The sequence below is a fragment of the Leptosomus discolor genome, chromosome 14 (assembly GCF_034619465.1).
Source record: "Leptosomus discolor isolate bLepDis1 chromosome 14, bLepDis1.hap2, whole genome shotgun sequence".
NCBI lineage: Eukaryota > Metazoa > Chordata > Aves > Leptosomiformes > Leptosomidae > Leptosomus > Leptosomus discolor.
In genome coordinates, this window is record NC_141404.1 from 10,772,461 (window position 1) to 10,796,574 (window position 24,114).

At 38.0% G+C, this 24,114-nt stretch overlaps 1 protein-coding gene across 1 annotated transcript in view; it reads left to right on the forward strand.

The window, feature by feature from the left end:
- Positions 1 to 253: 253 nt before the first annotated feature.
- MRTFB (myocardin related transcription factor B) overlaps positions 254 to 24,114 on the forward strand; it is a 56,324-nt gene continuing 32,463 nt past the window's right edge. The window contains exon 1 of the mRNA XM_086472875.1: positions 254 to 413. Coding sequence (XP_086329001.1) covers positions 260 to 413 — 154 coding nt within the window. The 5' untranslated portion in view covers positions 254 to 259. The remainder of the gene's footprint in view (positions 414 to 24,114) is intronic.

Here is a 24,114-nt window from a genome sequence, read left to right on the forward strand (position 1 = left end):
AGAACCAAGTGACTGTTAAATTGCTTGTAAATACATTGCTTAACTATATTTTTGCAGTGCTGTAATATTTGTGGAAAATTAGTAGATAATGTGTATATCAGTTTAAAGTTGAATTTTGTGTGCAAAGGAACTGACCAAACCCAAAAAACGAATGAAAAAATGTGTCTATGCGACTTTTTTTTTTTCCTTTATTAATTTTATCAACTGTCTTGTGATTAAGAGACTGTTTGCTCTCCCTGTCTCCAGACAATTTAACACAATGGATCACTTGGGGACAGCGGATGCTGAGGACGACTCCGGATCACTAACACGGCTTGCTCCTAGTCCTCATAGCGAAGCAGTTGCGCATGAGTTTAAGGAACTCTCTTTGCAACCCAGTCAGTACTTTCCTCCTCTCAATGAACGGAAGAATGGTGAGTGCAAAAGTGACTGTTCTGCTTTTCTCTACATTGCTTAAATGTTTCTATGGCCATAATGGTGTTTGTTCGATTTCTACAAATAACATGAATGGACTCTCTTCACTTGCTCTTCCCAAACCACGTTACGTAGAGTGCTACAGCGTTTGTTATAAAATCTGTCCTGAAGCGTCACCTGCCATGGCAGCTTGTAAGTCTGACTCTAAAACACCAGCTGGCATACTTTGTTGAGGTGTATAGAATGGAGTTTGTCTTTTTAAGTAGTTTTAAAACCACAGCTAGTATATAATAGAAGTATTAATTAAATATTTTTGAGAGTTGTATTATTGTCAGGCAAAAAGGGAAAATTATCAATAACAGGGTTTTTTTTCTGCAAAAATAATACAGAATTGAAGTTTCGCATTGTATCCCAGAAAGTTTAATTCGCTGCATAGTTTAAGGTTGAACAACAGAAGAAAAATAAGATTTACATTTTGGGAATCTTTCCAGTATCTTTCCTCGTTGTTGATGTTGGCATGGCAACTTAGGGAAAAAGTGTTCCACTGTTACAGTAAGCATCAGGAAGAATTAGGTCTGAATCTTAAAAAAAACAAAAAGAGGTTTGCGCACTGTCATCCTCCAGAGCACTCAAACTATTGTTCACCCATAATTTCAGATTTAGTAATTTTGGTTAATTTGGTTAAAAGTACATTTTTTGTAGAAATGATGAAAGTCAGAAGAAAATTTGTAAAAGTAAAATTTGGACTTGATGGATTCATATTAAAAGTAGCGTTAATACTTACTGTTTATTTTTACTTTTTACCAAAACTGGATTTCTTCAGGAGTATTTTAACATGTCACTATTTTATAAAGTCTGTAAGCTCAAGGGATTTCAGTACACAGATATATGGTGGCATTTAATAAAAAAATTCTGAAATGTTTGAGGGTTTTTTTGTTGAATATTTTTATGCAGGAAGCATTATGCTTACTGTGAGCTTTGGTAGTGATCCTTTAAACCTTTTGTTTACTTGAATCAGTCTTTTGGCAGTAGTCCAGTAGAAGGCTGAATTATTATAGTATTGTTACGCCTAGTGTTGTTAAGCGGGCTTGCACTTGAAACTTCATTTCCAGGTTTTCCAATGACTCTAGAAGTGTGGGAGGCTGATGCTTTGGTTTGGCTTTGTTTACCATGGAGGTAATCACAGCAGGGTAAGAGAAACTACAGTGAAATTGCAAGTGCATGCCTGGTGAGCTACAGTCATTTGAGATGTTACTACTTTGTCCTTTTTTTTACATTTGACTCCTCTTCCCCTGCCCTATCTGCCCCCAGAGATCACACTTACACAGCAAAACTAGCATAAGAGTTCAGCTGAGCAGAGCTCAGTGATTTTTGGTGCAAAATCTCATGGTTTAGGTTAAGCTGCAGTGGAACTGTCATCCTTTCAGTTGACAAAGGAACACTTATATGCTCTGCCAGCTGTTGAAGAGGTTGTAACTTCCAGCAGAAGATCAATAACAAACAGTTGGAGGGCAATATAATCTCAAGATTCTCCAGCCATTTACTACATGCAAGTGTTTACTCCCTGAATAAAAACAAATGGATAATTTCTTTGGAGAGAGAGAGGAAAGGGCAGCAATATATTCTTGTCTGCTCAAACATAATTTTTCAGACAGATGTCTTCCATACTAACAAGTCTGTGAAACACAAATACTAGTCAATTAATGTTTCATATTTTAATAGCAGGGCAAGTAATGGGAATTTTCAAGACAATTTGCTAGATAAAGGTTTTATTGCAGGGCTGAAATACTTCAACTGAACCATCTCTAAAGCAAACACTTTAATTATTTGGGGTTAGAACAACAAACTGTTTATAGAAGTTAACCTTGTATATATATATTTGGTGTAATAACAAAAGATCGCTTTTCCAGGATGTTGTATGGACTGTCCCAATTTTAAGATTCCGTCTTTTCTTTTGAGCTATTTTCCAGTTAACGGCTGCGTGCAATACTGGGTTACTAATGAAACTAATTTCAGTTTCTCATTAGTCTGCATCTTTCTGGATAATTAGGCAATACGTACAATGCAGGGATCATGTAAACTTGTGCGCTGTTTATTGCAGCATATTATCGTGCCTGTTCTCTGAAGGCCAACTCTTGTTCCACTTCCCAAAAAGCAGCAAAAGTTATCTTTTCCTTGATTCTGCTTTTCACGCTTGTCACCTACTGAGTGGACACTGAAGACATGCCTGTGATTCTGGCAGCCTAATGGCAACCACTGGTGTATAGTCCATGTCTGTCATGTGAGCAGTTGGGCTCCTCACTTAAATGGAGGTTGGGAAGCAGAATGCCATGGCCTTAAGAGGCTCTTGGTTTGCATCCCTGCCTGAAGGATGCTAGGTTGTGTACACTGGTTTTGCTTTCTTAGTCAAGATGCTGTGTCCTTAGGAAGGACAGTGGTTGGGCTAGGAAAAAAGTGACACAGATGAGGCTCTTCTTTGGGAGCAGGAGGGAGAAAATTGATGACTAGGTGTTGGTTAGTCGGACTGCAGTGGAGGAAGAATGACAGAGTGGCAGGCAGCGTGGCACAGCTGAAGTACTAGTCAGAACAATATGCTACCCACACACTGTACCACAGTTTCACAAGCTTCTGTCTGCAAGCCAGGAGGTGGCAAAGGAGGGAAGGATGGGCTGTCTGCTGCTGACAGCCGGAGGGTGGATGGGAATGGTGCTGCTTGCAGCCTTCCAACCTGCTGTTTCAGAGCCAAAGGGTGGGAAGGGATTGCATATGCAGATACCATCAAAAAAAAAAAAAAAGGAAACACTGCATGAGCAAAGCTTTTTGCATGCTGAATTAGAACTTTCCCAAAATTGGTGAGCACACCACTTGGGCTGCTAGAGGTAGGCGTGAAGGTCTGGGTGTCAGGAGCCATGCAATCATCGTTTCAAGGTAACACACCAAATGAAAAGGTCCTAGCTTCGGTGTTTTACAGCAATGTCTTGGCTTTGCAGTATCTTCCTTTACTATCCCACTGATCCAGAATCCTTGCGACAGTGGCTACTACTTTCTGAAAAAAAGACATGTAAGGTACCCTTGTGCAGTCGTCATCCACAGATGAGAGCCTGGATATAGTCTTGTAAAATGGGTAGATAACTAGTTGGCTCCTGTGTGTCCTTTAGCACTCTGTAGGCCTGCTTCAGCTCTTTGTCTTGGCTATAAATCGCTTCAGATTGCGAATGCACCTGTTCTCTATCCTCTGCATTGTGTGGAGAAACAGTTTTGTTCCAGCTAATGGAAGCTAATGGCTGTCTGTGTCTCTAAAATCAGAAGCAGTGTAGATATGGGATTGCATTCTGGTTCTGTTTGGGGTTGTGTGTCTTGTACTGGAGGAGGGTAGAAGAGGTTGTGATGTGCCTACCATGGCTACCTGCTACATCTTGCTCTTTCATGGCTAACATTCTACAGCAGAATTGAGCTAACTGATAAAAAAGCTAAAATGGATGTTTTGTGAGGAAAAAAATCCTTGGGACAGTGAACATCTTATAGTAAAAGCAAGACTGGTAAAATCTCTTATTAGAAGAAATTAGTCCAAAGAAATTAGTGCCTCTGGCTGCGTAAGAAGGACATACTCAGGAGCAAAGACCTTGAGGCACTGAAGGTCAGATGAGATTAACAGCTTCCTATGGGGCCACTAGAGCTTGTGGGGAACTGTAGAATTAAGGTGAAGATGCAACACCCTCCTCCCCACCCCCCCAAACCCAAAAAACCCACACCAAGCCAAATACTCCAAATAGTGTATATTGAGTCTTCTAAGGGACCAGTCGAACCAGATGGGAGACAGACAGTTCTCGAAATAACTGAATGAAATCTACATCGTGCTTAACCTAATGATATTACTTAAATAAATTTGATGAACCAAGGGAATTTTTCTGGCATATAAAAAGAGTCTTGGGTATATTAGTTTGCTTGTTATCTCTTATCTTCCACTCCCTCATTATGTAGCACTGGTAATATGCATTCTTGGCATAGCTTTATGGCTTCTGAACAAATTCTTAATCCTGTGCGCAGTTAATAGATTTGAAGCTGCAAATTTGATACTAGGGAATTGGCTGAAATTTGGGACATCCTCTTTGTATCTGTGTATGATAGTTTTTTCCACCTTTTAAGATCTGCAGTTAGGCATATTTTTCCTCTCCTAATGGTACCTAGGTAGGTTACTGTGCTTAGAAGTTATTTTCTTGAGAGAGCTGGGAGAGATAAAGTGGAAAAAAGATGGCTAGTGGGAAGACTAGAGAACAACAAGTGGAAAACTTAGTTCTGATTAAAGTAGTAGATTGGCACAGAATATAATTGGAAATGTCAACTTAAATTCAGCAGTTTCATAGTCACTAAGCTAAAAGCAGTGAGATCTGGCCAACAGCATACAGATATTCTGACTAACAACAACATACCCACAACCAAAAAAACCAACTCCCCAAAACAAAACCCAAAAACCTTAAAGTAAGTATATTCTGAAAGACCTATCTAGACACAGAAGTATACAGTTTGTGTAAGTATATGGTAGAAATGTGTGTATCTATATGGTATATTGTATATATAATGTGTGTGTAGAAGAATGGTTGCCCAGAGAGGTTGTGGAATGTTTGTCCATGGAGATACTAGAAATCTGACTGAGCACAGTCCTGGGCAGCCTGTTCCAGCTGACCCTGCTTGAGCAGGGGGTTGGGCTAGGTGATCTCAAGAGGTTGCTTTCCCAACCTCAGCGGTTCTGTGATTTGTCTTCCCTTTAGGGTTTTGATAGTCCATGGAAGATCCAGGGCAAATATTCTGCTAGGTGATCGTTTAAGAACACACAGAATGTAGTAATTAATACATATTAGTCTCTCTGTTTTGGTTTTTTTTTGGGGTGCTGTGTTTTTTGGGGAGGAGTTGTTTTTGGGTGTTGGTTTCTTTTTATTTTTTTTTTTAACAAAGAGTGTCGGTAGAAAGAACAAATGTCTTTTAATGTGTGGATTCTTTTGATCTCCCTGTAAATATTTGAATGTTGTCTTATCTGTTATGAGATGAGAGAGCAAACTAAGTAGGTACTGATTTCCCAGTAAGTCTGTCTTTGTCATTGGTACTGCCAGTTCCCACAATCCTAGCATTCCCAGGGCATCAGTCAGTGTCTACAAGGAAAAATTTTCAAATATTAAAGCATGTGAAAAGACATACAGGCCAAAACTCAGAGCTCTCTAGGGACTGTGACCTCTTAAATGGAATATAGTCTGACATTTTCACAGACTACATGAAAGAATTCCAGCAGGGTCATTCCATTTGGTAAACTTCTAAACAAACATTCCATCATTTTAGTTTGATTTATAGATTTTATTTTTTTTTTTAATTATCTGCTTATTGTGAAGAGATTAACGTGGGAGACATGACCTATGACTGACTCAATTTAAGGCATCTGGTATATATGAAAAAATCCTGTTAGAGGGCTTGGCATTTGAGTGATTACAGAAGATATGGGAAGTATGTTTTCCTTTAAAGAGATCTCTTGATCAAACTGTCTTATTCTGACATTTTTTTCCCTGAAATTCTTTGTTGATAACTAAATGCATAGCTAGAAAAGACTGATGAGTTAATTTTAAATTCCACTGCATAATTGCTTTAATTGTTAGAACTAAATCCTAGCTAAATATATGTTATAGTTGAAACGTTAGTTTGTGATACAGCCCCTACAAGAAGGTAATGTAGTGCAAACAGAACTGGTACTTGGTGTGCCGTACTTATTATATGTGCCTTTTGCAAACCACAGGTAGCATGGTGGATGACCAAATACTGTCCTTTAAAAAATTATATGTATACATGTGTGCAGTTAAACATATATATAAAAAGATATTTTTAATGTATTTTTAATATACGCGTTTGAAATATTTATTTATTTATACGTATATATGGGCAAGGCTGAATGGTAGGGAATTTTCATTTAAACAGTGAATACTGGCAATGTATGTCCTCCCTTACAAGGAATTTCTGCGAGTTTTAGTGGAAAAAGAGAAGTAGAACATGCAGACTTATCGCTTGAACTGTTTGGGATTTTTCTGGGAAGAGTAACTGAGGTAGATATTGCCGACAGTTTGAGTTGTTTGGGTCTTTGTTACCACAGCGGTGGAGAATATAGGCAGAAGTCTCCAGTCCTTCTGAGGTAATTCCTTAGTCACAGCGTGGTACACAACGCTATCTCAAAAATTATTCGAAAGAATATGAGAGACTTGAATGTTTTGGGTTTGTATATTTATCTTAAATACAAGCATAAGACTGTCTGCACAACACTTACTGCTGAGTTGTTTGACAAATGTCTTATGTGTTCAAAGCAAAGAACTTACAAACTGGTATAGAAATTTTTTATTTTTATTTAACAAACAGTAAGGCAGAATAGGAATCTATTGCAAGTGGCAGTTGGGAGCAGGAGGGAACAAACAAAAAAACCCCAAATCAAAAGCCTGTAACGGTTTGAGGTAACGTTCTTGCTGTTTAAAGAAGTACTAGAAGAAATTATAACAGATTGTTTACATGAATGTTTTAGTTTGTCTAGTCAGAGCACTATTTTCCTATGTGAAGAAATTGTTACACAATGATCAAGAACTAGATTATCCTAACACAATATAATGGACCAAGAAATTCATCAAGATGTGCATAAAGCCAAGATGAAATAAATGTTTGAGTAATTAAGCTGTTTTTCCCCCACTTCAGAATCTTGTGGCAGTGAAATAGATGATACGGATTAAATACCTAAGGCTGTTTGGCAGTGGGGGGGGGGTGGGGCGTGTGTGTATTTTTTGGGGTTTTTTCTCTTTTTTTTCTTTTTTTTTTCCTATAAATTCATCTGTAGGGTTTGTTTTGTTTTGTGGGTTTTTTTATGGAATTGCAAAGGAATGAGCTCCATATGATGTGAAGAGCTGGAATGTACTGTTAAAGCAATTGTTGCTTAGTTACATCATGTTTAATGAGGTTGTGAAGTGGCTCACAGTTAGAGATCTCACTCATCAGATCACTGATACTTAAAAAGATAACAGGTGTATTCTGAGCAGAGAAGCAGGCACTGTGGAGGGTACAGTGTTGCTGCATTGTTTCCTCCTGTACGATGTGATTTTGGCGAGTATCTGTTGGGCAGTTCCTCTTTTTAAAGAATGCTTTTTCTGTAGACTAAAGGTTGGGAGGACACTTGAAAGTCTGTGTGGCGGGAAGATGGAAGGAAAAAACATTGATTACCTTAGACTAAAAGCAAACATACTTATGAAAAACTTGTGGAATACATTGCTGTTGAATGAGATGTTACTCGATTCTGGTTTATGGAACTGGCAGGGATTTTCCATTTTGAAGCCTTTTTTCTTCATTTCTCCCACTTGTATACAATATATACAACTTAAATAAATTAACATTAAAATGACAGGTGCTTCTGCCCTCTGAAGGTGCAAATTCTAACATTTAATTTTTCTTGAAACTAAAAGCTTGTTGTATATTTTGTACTTCAACATTTGGTTTTGATAGGCTGATGCTGTTTGTAATTGGGTTTAAACCTGTAATTGAAAGATACAAGATGCACTGCTTAAGATTTCTTCTAGCTGAAAGAGATATTTATGTTTTGCTGTTTGATAGAAAGTAGTGTTTCAGCCACAGTTTTGTTTTTACCTCATTATAGGTTTCTGTATGATCCTCAGTGTCATTTAGCTATTTATACTGATAAAAATAGCTCTTTGGAACTAGGTACATGTTCAAATCAGAGAGGTTATACATCCAGTGGTTTACTTTGGAAATTAGTAGTTCTCTTTATTACGAAACCTTCTGTATTTAAGTACACAGTCAGCAGCAGAAAGACAAGATGAAAATTTATCAATTTGAAAAATTTTGGTCTGTTTTTCAATAATGCTATCAGTTTCAAATGACAATCCAAATCCCAGATGCCTTCTAGAAACTGAAATCAAAAGCATTTCGAACTGCAAATGGAATTGAAAGACCTCAGCTTTTTTGGTATATATTTTATATTTCATGGACTGTGTTGTATTTAATGTATAACTGCTAAAACAAAGAAAAGGCTTTAAAGAGTAGTCGAAGAACAGACAAGTTGCCAGTGTTTCACTAACACTTATTCTAAAGGATTTTTTGTTATAGGACAAAATGAGTTCTTTGAATTGGAAAGTATTAAGTTCCCACCCTTGAAGTCTTTTACCAGTTCTTTTAAGCTAAATGTGGAGTTAGGATGCTTTAAAACCAACAGTGAAAGTAGCTCCTGTACAAAGCAGGTTTTATCTGTCAAAACAATGACCTTCAAGACAGATACTATCCAAACATAGGAACTGCGTTTAACATATCAACATGGTGTTGGTGGCTGATGACAGGGCTTCTGCTATTTTGCAAAAGCTTAAAAAATTACTGTCAGATTTGAAAGTGCGTAAGTACTCTGAGAAGTGTAGGTATGGCGCTTTAGCAGTCAAAGGCAAGAACATACATGAACTGTTCTAGGAGAGTTACAGATTTATTTCATTTAGCGGGGAGTAAGGGAGCTCTTAAATGGCAGGTGGATTGGCGCTGTGGGGATCTCGTGGAGGCACTTTGCCTTGATTCACATGGGACCTGCTCGTGATTGGAAGGCACCTTTGAACAACTGAGTGTTCATTAGCAGATGAGTTCAGTACTTCAGTGTGCTAACCCGCTGTCAGTGGTTCTGTCCTTCTAGTACAGTTCTTAGGAATGTGAGAGAGTCGCTTATAAAAACGTGCACTTTTCCTGTGTTACAGTGCTGCAACTATAGCTACTGAGCTGGTAGTTGAGAGATGCCCCCAGGTGCCTCTGAAACTGTCTCAGAATTTTAGACTTTTCTAACAGACATGGTGATTATTTTTTCTTTGAAGCCTTATCACTAAAAATAGTAGAACTATGTTGCTGATCATTCAAGTAACCAGTATATCCAAATTATCAGTTGAGCCTGGATTAATGTAAGTTCAGGACTACTGAGAAAACAAGATGTTGTTGGAATATAAGTCTTTTTTTCATGACGTGGAGAATAAATGTCATTCTTTGTGCAGGGATTTAAGAGAAACTGTTCCCTGGGCAGAATGTTTAGGCATTCTTAATATTCAGTATAACTGCAGCTAAAAAAAAGCTTATTTTCTTCTTCCAAGGTATCTTTTCTTCCTATTCAGTTATGTCTGCCCCTACCCCAACTATTTAATATTTTATAGCAGTTATTGGCAACTACAGTATTTGGTTGCATGGAAAATATACACCATCATTTTGACCATTCATCTTTCCTAGTCTGCACAAGAATTTAATCATTCTTGTTTTATAAAATCATAGAATCATAAAATGGTTTGGGTTGGAAGGGACCACTCATAAAACTATTTCTGCTGTACTTTTAGAATATAATTAATCCATCTGAACTGTTAACTTCTCTGTTTGTACAAGAAAAATGTGGAGTTATAATCGCATATATCCATAACCGTGTGAGATTCTGTTTGTTGACTGTGTCAGATTTTCATACGGGTTTCTTAAGCAGTATGTGTTTGTATTCTGTTTGTCTGGATTTTTTTTTTTTTCTGACTGTGTACAGTTTCTCAACAGTAATTTTGTTTGTTATACATAGTAAGTGTTCTGGCTGCAGGCAGTGAGGAAGTTCATTTGATTTATGAAGGAGTTCTTGCGCGGTAATTATTTTTTTCGTGTTCAGTAAAAATCACTGCAAAAGCAGATGTATTGGAATAGTCTATGATTTGTATTTAAGCAAAATTAATTTAAGCTGATAATTTTTATACAAATGATTTGCAAACAACAAATCTTTAGGCTGAGAAAGCTGCCTCAAATAATTTATGCCTGTTATCCCAGCTCCTTAGATGTCAAGAAGTTGATAACAGCCTAGTAACCTCATGTCTGCTTTGAATCTGCAGCTCTGGGTAGATCTAGGTCTCCCTTCTCCCAGCAGTAGGAAGACAGGGAGAGGCTTTCGAGTCCTGTGGCTGTGTCACACAGCCCCACACCCCATGAGATCAATTGCTTGTCCTGCGGAGTGCACTGTTAAGTTGAAGAGTCCGTGTTGAATGATTGTCTTGTAGAAAGATCTGAAGAGGCAAGATGATTTTTTTTTTTTCTAGTTTCCACTTTTAAAAATTCTGCAACAGGTGTTTGTTATTGTATATAGAACTTTTCAAATCTGATGCCATAAAAGTGAAAGTTTTCCTGGGTGGAAATGTCCTTTATGATTTCAGGCTGAAGGGTTTAGCATCTGAAGTAGGAGTGTGGAATATATGTATAGTGGTAGCATTATTAGGCCAAAGGGAAAGGGGAAATGCACCTGCTAGAGTTACTCGTTAACATGGAGTGATTACTTTAAATTATGTATAGTTTGTTTTCTCAAAGTACATGAAATACAAACTAGTCTGCTGCTCCCTTATGGCCAGATAATTAGAGGGGTTCCATTTCCCCAAAATCTTGCAGATCGACACTGAAGTTGATGACTCATGGAAGATAAATGGGATATGCTGAAGAGAATGGCAGATCAGAAGCTGTGGGAGGAAATAGTGCTAAAACTGCTGGGAATAATGAGATATGTAACTGTAATGCAAAAAGGAAAATAATAAAATACTTGGGGTTTAGATATTTACAGCAAGGAACAGAATCTCTCTTATACTGAAAGGAAAGACATGGAAGTAATCACTGGTTTTCCCACTTAGCTTTGCTAGATAAATGTCTCTGAAACGAGGCCTGGGGCTGGGGCAGGTGGGAAGGTTCCTCAACTTAACTCTTTCAAATGCCAGTGTGCAGCTTTGTTTACTGGTGGAACATAATGAGTAATGAATGTGCCAGGCGGGCATAGATGAAGGATTTCTGCTGCCCACAGCAGCGTTCAGAGTTCTGGGGGAACGGAGAAGGCAAAGCGAGTCCTCAGCAGCGGTTTGTCTTGGGTATCAGCGAGCGCTGCTCCTTCAGCCACTGCTGGGTTTATTTTTAACGGCCTGACTCATCCGGTGTCAGACGCGGGACCGTCGAGCCGCACGCTGAGACACGGACGGGCGGAGGAAGCACGCGAACGAGCGGGAAAGGGGCGGGTTGTCCGCGCGGAGAGGCGGGCTCTGGGCGGGCCGGGCGGCGGCGCGGAGCGGCGGGAGCGGCGGTGGCGGCGGGAGCGGGAGCGGCGGGCCGGCCGGCAGCGGTGGCGATGGCGATGGCTGCGCTCGGCTGCCCGCAGCCGCGATCGCTCCTTTAGTAGGAGAAGGGACCTGGAAGCAGCGCTCGGGACAGCAGCGTGCTGCTGGGTGACAAATCAGTGGGGTTTTTTTCCTGTGCTGGATGTTGCTCTCCTAAAGGATTCTCATCATGATCGATAGCTCCAAGAAGCAGCAACAGGGCTTCTCCGAGATTTTACCTGCAGGGGATGTGAAGCCGCTGAAGGAGAAGGAATGCCTTGAGGGGAACAGCCAGAAAAGTCTCAGGGAAGGTCAGTCACTTGCTGGTTGGGGCACAGAAAATGCAGAAGTACTGGGCACTCAGTTCACCAGCGTTTGTGGTGTAATGCTGTATGTCAGGAAGAATTTTTGTACATTAAATGAGGTGTTGTTTTCCCTCGTAAAAAAATTCCTAAAAGCTAAATTTAGAATTTACCTATTAAAATAACGATGACAATAGCTTGATAGAAATCGTAGTATGAAGAGAAATGAGTGATTAAGTACTTTTTCCAGAGTAGCATTTAGTGCTGAATTCATGAAGTACTCTGAATTTGTCCTGTGAATATTGCATAAAATGCTTCATAATGTCACTACTGAAATAAATATAATGAAATAAATGGCATTAAATATGACACTATTAAAAATAAAACCCCACAAACCTTTAGTTTTAGGCATGTATTACTACCTCATTTTCAACAGTGCTTTGCGAGGTCTTTCTCCAGAACTCCCTTCTCCTCTCCTCCTTTAAATTAGATTTGACTCTGCTTCCCAGATGTATGCTTTTCAGTTCACGCTGTGTCTCCTTAAATGATTGGTTTTAGACTGTGCATTAAATGGATACAATGCACAAGCATTAGTTTGTAAAACAGCAATAGTCTGAAGATATTTGGACCGTTATTTAAAGCTGACAAATGGTACTATACCAGATTCATTTAAAGTAGTATTTTTTAGGCTGTGGCAATAATACTGCTGAGACATAGAAGTTGTCTTACTCCTTCTAGCTGGTCCAGGTTAAGGAGGAGAAGGATGAGACCTCTTGAGGTCAGCCAGCCCTGCAAAGAACAGTTTGTTAACTGTGTATGTTAACATACCAGGCTCTTTGCAGTTCAAGACTCAGACTCCAACTTCTTCATCAATCAGAAACAAACTATTTGTAGACAAAATTCCTTCATTCCTTTTACAGCACTCTGCCTTGGCTTTTACTCCAGATACCTCTGGATTATCTGGTGATTCAGAGATTTCTTCCTTGGTGTTGTGGCAAGACTGCTGGTTTTCCCCCTTCTACACGAGATTGTGCCTTTCTCAGAACTGAAATGCTGGCTTTGTTTTGGGGTTTTGTTTATTTGTTTTTAAATGTGGATCTTAATAGTGTTTAAAATAGCAAAAAGATAGCCCATACTCGTTATTGAATTCAGTAACTAACAGCTTATTTTAAAAAAACCCCTTTACTTGGTCCAAGTTAGGGCTGGAGAAAACACCGATTTTTTAATACAATGTACTGATACCAGAGGTTTCTCATTGTTTGGAAAGATAGATAATAAGAGGTTGAGCTTTGATGCATGTGGCTGTGGCTGAGAGCATAACAGCTCTGTTTTCTTTACACAGGAAAGTAGTGATTGAAAGACAGTGATTGCAGAGAAGGGGCCATCTGTGGCTTCTTTTTCATGGTGCTTGCCTTGCAGCTCCAAGCAGGCCCAGTTAAACCTGCTGCTGCTACCTCTGAAGCTCTGTAGGGCAACTGGAACAAAAAAAGAAGGCGCGGAAGTTCAGAGGGACAGAGGAGTAAGCGTACCGTTGTGGGAAATACTGGGGGGAAAAAAACCCTAACTAATCTAAGCTACCAAGAAATAAAGGGGAGACGTGAAAAAATGAGCATGGTGGATAGTGTAGGTGGGCTAATAAGTAACCACGGTAATCATTATCTTCAGCCTTCTTTGAATATGTCACTTATGTAGAAAGTGGATGAAAGAATGTACATTACAATGATGATGGTCTGTCAGAGTAGCAAAAAACCTGCAATTATAGGACACTCTTCCAGTGTAAATTCATGAATACTTCAGAGTTTAAATTATTCGGTGCGTAAAAGAAGGTATAATTGTTTTCCACAGTCACTGTTTTTTGCTTCCTTTTCTCTGTTTTAGTACCTGTTCTCCATTTTCACTTTTCCCCAGTGAATATTGCTTATCCTTCTATCTCTCCTAAGTTTGGCAGCCTAATAATTAAAATAATGAACCTCTTTCTGAGAGTATGAGTGACTTACAGGATCTCTTCTTCCAGCCTTTCCTCTTTCTAAAGCTCAGAAAACCCAAGCATTTTCTTACTGGTATTATATAGAATGAATTATTGAAAACATTGCAATTCTGCTTGATGTGCATCTAGAAAGACTAAAACAGAGCTTCACCTTTTAAGTTTATACTGCTGCAAAATATGTAGTTCAGATATTTTGTAAATTTTTAAAAATTCAATTGCAGTTGTTAATGTCATCCTATTTAAATAACACTATGAATAACAGTGAAACACTTCTTATTGTACAGAAGAGTATATTCTAAATGTCTTTTTTTTTTTTTTTTTTTTTCCCCTTTTTCCTTTAATTCAAACCCCTATGTGACTGGTTTTACCACCTGAATCATCATCTCTTTTTTTGTTAGGACACAAAAATACTTACAAGTACCATCTGTGAATGGTTAAAGCTGCAATATTTAAAAATGGAATTCTATTGGCAAATCCAGATGAAGTACATAGACTTCAAGTAATTCAGAAGGTGCTACAGCCTTTGCTTCATAATCTGTTTTACACAGGTTTGATGAATCTGAAAATCCAGAGATAGCACAGTGTGCTTATTTCATCAATGAGTACCTTATGAGAATTGTTAGGTGCAGGTTTTTTGTTGTTTTTTTTTTTTTTTACTTAGTATTTCTTTATAAGGAAAGAGACTTTTGATGGAAACACAAATCCCAACACTGTCTTCAGCAAATTAATATTAAGGGCATTGGAAGGTTAGATTGAGGAGGATGAATTTTCTTTGCTTAGGCTAATGAATACTCTTAGAAGATATACATTGTAGCATCCTATAGAGCAGGAGCAAATCCTCTTAATTACCCTACTCTCTTGTAAACAACTCATACGTTATTGTTCAAATTGTCTGTTCTGTGAAAACAGTTCTTAATTTTATCTGTCTTTTTGAAATTACCTTCTGTATGAGTAAGGAAGAAAAATACTTTTTGGCTCTCAGGCTAACCATACAGTGCTAACTAAACAGCTTTTTCAGAAATTCCTGTAGCATTGACTTCTAATGTCAAGTAAGTGCCCAGAACATCTAGAAAATTCAAGTGAAAAGCCTTAAATGAAACCCGGACATCATTGTGCATACAGTTAGTAAAAGAGTATCATCAGCAATGCATATATGAGGAAGTAGGAATATGTTTAGGCTGCAGATTAGGTGGTTTCTAACTGAGGAGTGAAGTGAATTTAGAAAGTCTTGCCTTGTTTTTAATATAAAGATTGATGAGTTCCTGTAAGAGTGTATGACCATGCAGAACTCTTGAAGACACATTCTTAAACTGGCGAAACAAATCAGTATGATGCTGTCTCGGGTGGGATTTAAAAGGAGATTTGATCACAGTTTGTTTGCACTGTATTTTTCGTATATTAATCTGAGCTTCAAAGTTACCAGTTGCCTGCAGGTTACTGTAAGGAGAGGAAAAAAAAAACCAAACCACAAACCTAACCAGGAAGGAAATTTTCTTTCCACCTTGAAACATAATTTCCTTCCTGGATTTGTATTGCTTTTTAATTGTACTGTTTTGTGAGGAACTGGAGGCTGGCAAGTGCTAGAAACAGGATACAGGGTGGAACGAGTGAAGCACAGGGATTTTTCAGGTGCTTACTGGAAATTTCTTCATGCTGTCTGGTTAATAGATTACCAGATTAAGCCAGGAAGGATTTCTTCCCTTCCTCCCTTGCAATCAAATCAATACTGCATGAGAATTGTTTATTTAACAGATTTCCTGCTATTGCTGGCATGTTGAGTATTGGTGATACTCTTGACCTCTGCTGCTCTCCTGCGGTGGCATGTTAGACTTAAAAGGTTCTACTGTTGGTTTGCTGGTTTTGGTGGTTGGGGGTTTTTTAGGGTTTTTTTTGTTGTTGTTTTTTGGTGTTTTTTAAAAAGCTTTAAGTTTTGTTATGTGGTGTTTTTATGACCCCTTATCAGTGGCAGTCTGTGTGGTGTGTTTCTTGGGACACATGTAATGAGAAAAATACTGGAGGGAAAAAATGCATTGTTCCTGTCCTCCTAGTTAATAAAGGAAGCACTATAAATTCAGTGTACTGATCCTGTCAGGCTGTGTTAAAATTCTTAACTTTATGTAAACAGTCTCTTTAATGACAGTGGGATAATTGTATGTCTTACAAGTAAATCAGCACTTATTCGGCAAAATTTTCTTCTTCAGTGTAGCACTTAAATGACTAATAAATATATGGTAATCCCATTATAATAAACACATGCTTAAATACTTTGATAAACCAAGGCCACAATGTATTAATTTGATTTTGTATGTAGTCTGTATACAATTAGAGGACACAGTGGCTAACCAGGAATTCTAAGAAAACTTGCTATGGCGACTACATTTCTTGAAGGTTTTATAAAGGGTTAGGATTAAGATTGCTGCTGCAAAAGTAGCTGTAGACTCATCCAGCCCTACCCTGCTTACTGCCAGCCTCTTTCTTGTGTTGGCATTAGCAATTACACAACCCTGAAGTGAGTGAACAGGTATTGCTGAAGACTGTTTGTTTAGACTGTTAGTTTTCAACCAGATCAGAGCACTGACCTGACAGGCTGCATCTTTGCCAGTGTTGATGCAACAGAAGCAGCTGGGGTTGGAGGGAGGAAGAGACCATTGTCTTTTCATCAGTAATCCTGTTTTAGATCATACTAAGTTATGAAACCACGCACTGAAACCACTGTCTTTTTGTTGCTATGCTGGAGGTTGCTTCTTTCCTTTCACAAAGCATCCAACAAAACACGTCTGTACCTCAGCCTTTTTAATGCAAAGTCCTTCTTAATGCAGCAGCTTCACTGTCACAATCTGACTCATCCACTGAGCAAGCATCTGCAGAAACCTGATGTTGTCTACATGGCAGAGCTGACACAATGCCATTGCTTACATCCCCGTTTGCAATCAGGCATCTTGGTGTAAATCTAAATCCACCTTCCTCAGTGATTTGAATTAATGTGTAATCTCGTGAGTTGGAGGATCTGCTTGGGTATGCATTTTGTTTGCTGGCTCTACTGTCCCTAGGAAAAGCATGGAAAATGGAGGTAATACCTTCTCGAGAGAACTTGGCTGGAAATCATCTGTCATCATTCAATGTAATATGCTCCGAATTATCACAAAGCAAGTCTGTAGTAGAACAAGAATTTAAACCCAAGTTTCATGAGTTCCTTGATAGAACACTTCCTGGCTGATAGTAGTATTTGAGGAAATGAAAATTATTTTTTAAAAAAACAGAAGAACGTACTAAGTAGAGGAATACTTGCAGATGTAGAAAATGTAATTATTGTTAATATACTTAAGGTATGCAATTTACAAATATGTGAAACGTAAGCTTTAGTTTATTCAGACTTTCTACCCGGGATAGTACTGATTTTTCTCATTTTAAAGATTTGAACGGAATTGTGAAAAGCATAGATATTGCTTTTTACATATACATGTGTGTATATATATATTCATCCCAGCAGACACTCCAATAATTTGTTTGGAAGCTTGTGTATGTTCTGGCTTGTTTCTAAGCAACATGTTCCATAGCAATAGCATACAATACAGATTGTCCTATAGCCCAGTCATTTAAGCTTCTCAGCTGATGATCTTGTTATGCGTTGTATTTTTGTTTCAAATGTTAAGTTTACGTTAGCTATCTTTCCCATCTAGCTTTTCATTTTCTACTTTCAGTATGATGATCTTACTTCTGGAAACAGTTAATGTGTACATCGTTACTGGCTTATGGACAAAAGCTTTAAATTACAGTGGTATAATTTAAAAGATTTGGAGGTCTTGCAGGGTTTCCTTCCAGAATTCTGAAGAGATTATGTCAAATGGCCCTCAGTAGTCTCCCTCACTCACATGCTTTACATTTATCCAGAACATTTCTAAGCTGAAATGAAAGTATAACTGAATAATTGCTTGAAATGCGTGTGCATCAGAAGCTGTTTCACTCTTCTTAATTATTTTGTATATAGCCTTAGCAGAAAAATCACATATACAATAATGGGAAAAAAGAACATTGCTTTCTATATAAAAATATGTAAGGATTTTTTTTATAAAAACAAGTAAAAATAATGTATTTCTTCTTTTAAATGATACCCTGGCATATGTGAAAATTTTGAAGGCTGAACCCAGTGTCACATATTCGCTCATGTTCAGATGACATCTGATTTAGTTAATGATGAATTTTTTTTTTTTTTAAATTGAGAGTCTGTGACATACTGTATCACCATCTTCAGGCTGATAGGAGGCAACTACCACAGTTTTAAATGCATTTTGTCTTTAAAATGTTGTACAACTTATTTAGAATCACTTCCAACAAATTATAGCTAGCTAAATACTTTCATGCCTTTTCCCTTGCCTGCCTTGCTTCTCTGATATGCCATATAAATGAAAAAAAATCTGCGTTCCCAGATTTCAGACTTTGGACACTTGTGGAATGAGTAATGCCAGGAGCAAACTAGCTACCGTATTCCATAACCTTCCTGAAATGTGTACCTTGGAGAACACCTACTCTTTCTTTTACTTATTACACAAAACATTCAGTTTATTAAATTTTTAGTTTTATTCATAGAACAAATATTAGTTGAAAAGATTAACCATTTTTGTCTCAATAAAACATTTAATGAATTATAAATAGAGTACAACACCCCATATGGCATTGAGGGAGAAACTCAAAAGAAAGCAGAACATCTGTCTCTGGAAAATTGACTTAGTCTAAATTATACTCTTTAGAAAATGCCGTATAAACTTCTAAGTCCAAGCCAATGGAGTTTGGGGGTGCAAGGGTAACAACTGAAAGAGGCACAACGTACTTAATACTCGATTTCTGTAGTTCTGTAACTGTCACCCTGTGCTGTGAGGTTGGTCCAGAATTCTAATACAAAGCTGATGCTTAGATCGCGTCTATAGTCCACTTAGCATCTGATAAAATTCACCCTTCTACTTCACTGCCGCCCTGCTGCTCATATACTTGTATTGATGTTATAGTCCTGATGCCAAACAGCTAGTTAACAAATTACTTCAGATGGAGGACGCGGTAGTTCATCTGCTGTTAACATCTTACTGCTCTGTGTTTCAGCCTCAGCGTTCTAGAGACCTTGGCTGCAGAAAAGCTGGTTTAAGCTGGCAGAAAGAAATGGAGGCTTTCTGCGGAACAGCTTTTAATTTGAGGGAAGCGGCCCTGTTTCCAGCACCGTCTGTTTCCATGGCAGCCAGCCTAGCAGCCTGCGCTGGAGTTTCTACTGCTCTTGGAAATTTCCAAGGGAGTATGCAGGAATGTTGGACTTTGCATTTCCCATTTTTGCTTGGAGTTTTAAGGGCTTCAGTAGCTAATATCTACTGGATTTTAACTTGGAAGAAATAATGAGATGATTACACACAGAACATAAAAAAATCTTGATGCATTCTTTTTCTTCTTGCTGTCATTTGAAAGAACTCTGTACTGTCTAATGAAATCCTTCTCGATGGTTAAGTGTCTGTTTCATCTGTGTAATTATTAAATAGCAACAACTATTTGCTGTTCATATTACCTTCTACAAAAAGATAAAATTTAAATTAGATTTTAAATTAATGGGGAATGTAATTAACTGTGTTAGATGTGGAATTGTTAGTGCTGGAACTGCACAGCTCTGGGTTTTTTCCAAGACAAGAAGCAGTGGTGAAAGCTTGTCAATCAGTGTAGATAGCATTGTTCCTGCAGGACAACTATCAATTTATTTTTGGCCTCTTTACATTCCAGTGCTTGTGATTATATAGTACTACTTTGAGACAACTTTTCCATAGGATACAAATGACAGATTTGTAACAGAAATCACTTGCTCAGCTTTAATAATAGCTGTTAGTTCTAAGTGATTCAATAATACACTTTATTTTCACTTATTCTGCCATTCACACTGAGTAAGACCTGACTGGACTGCTCTACATTTCTCACCTTTCAAAGGGCCTTACGCAGACTGTGATGTGTACTTGCTTAAGGGCCTATTTGTGCCAGCTTTCTTGCATTCAAACCAGCACAGCCTTCAGCAGGCTATCGAGGACCTGCTTGTTTTGGTTGTTCTTAATCTTTATGGCCCTTTAGGGCATAGTTGTATGTGAACCTGGACAGTACTCACTGTTACCATTAACTTTTTAAAATTTACTGCTATATAGAAATATATTTCAAAACAGTAAAGTGCATTGGTTAACAGATAACCTCTCCTTTCTGTGCAATCATCTCCATTCCCTTGCACGTAGAAGTGTTGATATGCTAACGCTGGAAGAAACTGTAAGTGTGGGAGCATCCAGCCTCTGGCACTCAGTTTTTCAGGTGGTGAAAAATCTACACCTCCAGTGAAGTCAGAAGACTTCTACCGACTTTGAGTCAGATAACCAGGTGTCCTTATTGTGAGGAGGGATTATGCTTTTTGGTTTTGTCAGTATTAAATAAGGTGTCTGATATTTAATGATAATTTTATTAACTGAAGAAAACACAGAAATTCTGGAATCTTTTCACCTGGTGTTAAAGTGTTAACCTTAAAATCATACACTGACCTGAAAATAAAAAATACCCTCCCTTCCCCCTCAGTCAAAACAGGAGTTTGACCTCTCTCTGCATGGCTTTTATTGAAAAGTAGTTCAAAGACAAATTTCTTAGAGTTGCAATAGTGTGAAAAAGGATTCCTGCCAGATACTGTGAAGTGCAAAATATTTGTGTTGTCTTTTAGCAACTAGATTTTCTCAGTGGTGTTAGTGTAGCCCTTCTTTTGCATATACACTTAAAATATAAGAAACAGTATTACTGATAGCAGTTAACAGTCTATTATCATATCTAAATCTTTTGTTTTGGAGATCATCTTCTATGATTTCAGATGTTATGCAGGTAACTGCCTGCTTTTAAAAGTGGAAATGTGAGAGGTAAACTATCAGGCAACAAGCTGAACGGATTTGCCCCATAAGAACAATCTGTTAAACACAGTATCTGAGTAAGTACCACCCAGTAGGGAGCTTTGTTTCATAGTACCTCAGGTCTTTTGAATTCTCCCTTCTCCGAATTCCACACTGGGTTGTCTGTAAAGGGTTCTTTGTAATAAAGAAAACAAGACAAAATGAAACCCACACCCCAAAAAACACCCCAAAACACTACAACAAATAGTTCAGTATAACAACTTTGGCTAATGTCTTAGTGGTTTTTAGATTTTTTTTGGGAAGCTGTGTGCTCCTGCCTCATCCATCCTTATTAGATTTAACTCTGTGTGTGTTACTGACTGTTCTAGAAATCTTCTGCTATATGGATTTCTATATATATGATAAACAAAATCTGTATTAGATTTAATTACATTAGATTTAAACTAACCTGCATTCTATTCTATAGAGAGTTCCTCACTGAAATAAATCAACAATTCTTTGTCAAAAGTGCAAAGCTGTGCTCTATTCTCACATCGTTCATTCTTGTCTTTGAAGAGAATTTAATCACTTTTTCCTTATTGAAATCTTTTGATTTAGTTTCCCTGACTCCTATCTTCTGTATCTTTCCGGCTGTTCTTTGAGCTGTTTTTTGTGGGTTGCCATTTCCTTTTGAGCTTTTCACAAACCTCATTCCTGATTCCCTTCCTTCATACCCACTTGAGGTTCATCTCCAGTATAAAGATCCAAGTCTAACTTGTTTCTGCTCAGTTGTAGGGCTCAGTCTAACTACAATGACAGTATAAAGGTCATTACTGACTGTGGTATGACCATCTGCTCAGACACACAGACCTGTAAGCCAAATATCCTCTTTGACTAGATGTAGCTATGCAACCCATGTACAGGTGTTACCATTTCTTCTGTAGAAACACCTCTGCTTTTTACTTGTTGCTGCTGTGGGGGCTAAAAGTATTTTAGGTCCTTATGTCTTTTATTGAGATATAAATATTAGCTTTTTCCGGGTCTGTTTGCTTTGGAAAAGTAAGAGGTTTTTTGCAGATTTTTAACTTTTAAAAATAATATTTTTAGGGTTCACAATTACTTTCTATTTGGAAACTTTAAGAATGCATTCAACTGTTCAATATTTATTTAAACAAAAAAAACCCAGACAGACACCAAACTTTTTTAACCTTCTTAATTCTGGAGTTGTTTGCAAAAGCAAACATCTGGTTTTCATCCAGCTTTGTTTCTGTTTAACCTCCTTGCTCTGGTCAAGTGAAAATCTTCAACTATTATCTTCTTATAACATCTTTCTAACTGTGAGTCATCTCTTTTTTAGTATTCCTTATGCAGTGCTTCCCTGTTAGTCATGCTACAGACTGTCCTTTCTTTACTATGTAATACATAAGTACCTGATATTTATTTAATAAGTGAATTAACTGCACATTCTGTACCTTCTGTCTCTCGTTTTTTCAGTCCTCCCACAGTTTTTATGACTTGTCCAGATACACATGGGACAACTTCAAAATCATCCCTTATTTGCTTTGTGATGCCCAGTGTAGGTCAGCAGATGGTGGGTAGGCAAGTAGTGTTATGAGACACACTAACTGTTTTACATGTATTTGCTAAAAAATGCTAAAGCTTTACATCTGAGCGCATATGGTTTACGTGCAGGTATACTCTTACTGCTCTCATCCTTAGAGTCCACTGCGTGTTCTCTTGTAAGACTATGCGTTGCTTAGGATATGGGTCATTTTTTACTCTTTCTGCAAAGCTTAGGCAGGCCAAATACCTGATCATAATTGAAGTCAGGAATCATAGATACGCTCTTCCCATCATCTACATTTGGCATTAATGTTCATTAAAGAATTAGTTGAAACCAGTCGGAAAATTAAGAGATAAGCTACCCACATTCTTACTGCTATTTTTTGCTGAATAGATTTATTTTAGTCTCCCTCCCCTGTATCCTGGGTGAATACCATCTATCATGGCCATGGCCAAGCAGCATTAATTTTCAGGAACTGACAGAAATCACATCAGCCACAAAGAGAAGTAACACATCCACTGGGGCATGTTTTTACAGTGCTGCTGTAGGGCTGTGTGCGAGTGTCATGTCAGAGGGAGGCACAGCATTCCCCCTTTCTGACACATGTCATACCAGGTTGCACAAACAGGGAGCTGTGGGAACTGCATCACACTCAACAAGTCGATACCAGTGCTCTCACAGTGTTCAAACTGTTTTCCTCTTTCACACATGGAATGCTCCCGACACTTCTGTGTTACTAATGCTGTGGAAAGAGGGTTCAAGACAGCACCTTGACACAGACACTTTGGTACACTGTTTTTTGAGGGTTATTTGTTTGTAGGCTGGTTGGTTTGTTTGCTTGCTTTTTTCCAAGTGAAGTTTCAGCAGCTGAATGTACGTCAGGCAGATTCTTTTTAAAGTATACTTTACAGGAATCCAGGCAAATATGAATTTGAAGTGTGGGAGTAGTTATTTAGCTTACTTGTAGTGGCAAAGTGCAGCATGAAGCTTTTCTGATTTTCTGCTCCCACAAACTTGCCAATGAAAACTGAAAATGCAGTATCGCTAAATGCTGAACTGGTGGGATGTGTTCAGGCTGCCCAGTCCAACCATATGACCTAACAGTGAGCACTGTCTGTCTTGGTGTAGTGGAATGCCAAATAGAAGTCTGATCCTTGTCATATGAAAGATGAAAAGCCTTGGTCTGAGAGCCATGTCAGCATCTGGAGCTGGGAAAGCCAGATCTCTAATTAATGAATAACAAATTTCTGACAAAACTATGCCCCTTTCTGTGTAATTTTAACAGTTAAACTAATTTCCTGAAAAAACCACTGTCAAGCTGCATTTTCCTGCAGAGACTGTGCACATCATATTTGAGATTGCAGTGATACTACTTTAGAATTTTAAATAAGTAAAGTCTGATAAGATGAAGAACAAGCATCTGTTGTCTGTAGTAGGTTTCATAGAGTGGATGGTGTATGTGCTTCCTACAAAATAATTTTCCAGTTTAGCCAGCTTGTCCAAGTTGGTGAATTAGTGAAGGCTTTCAAATTGTTCTTATCAACTCTGCAAAACAATGTGATCATTCTGTAGTTCGAAGGTCAATTTAACTTTGCCACTTCTCTTTACGAATATTTGAAAGCACCATACTAGCAATGCTTAAGTAACCATAGCTGAACCAGCTACGCCTACAAAATGGGGTTTATGACAAAGCTTAGAAAAAAAAGTCTGAGTAAAAAGCGTATTAGAAATCAGAAATCTAACACATTTAGAAATATCACATACTACAAATGTATTTTTTTTAATAGATGACTTGCCTATCCTGTGTTGGTAGATGACTTACATC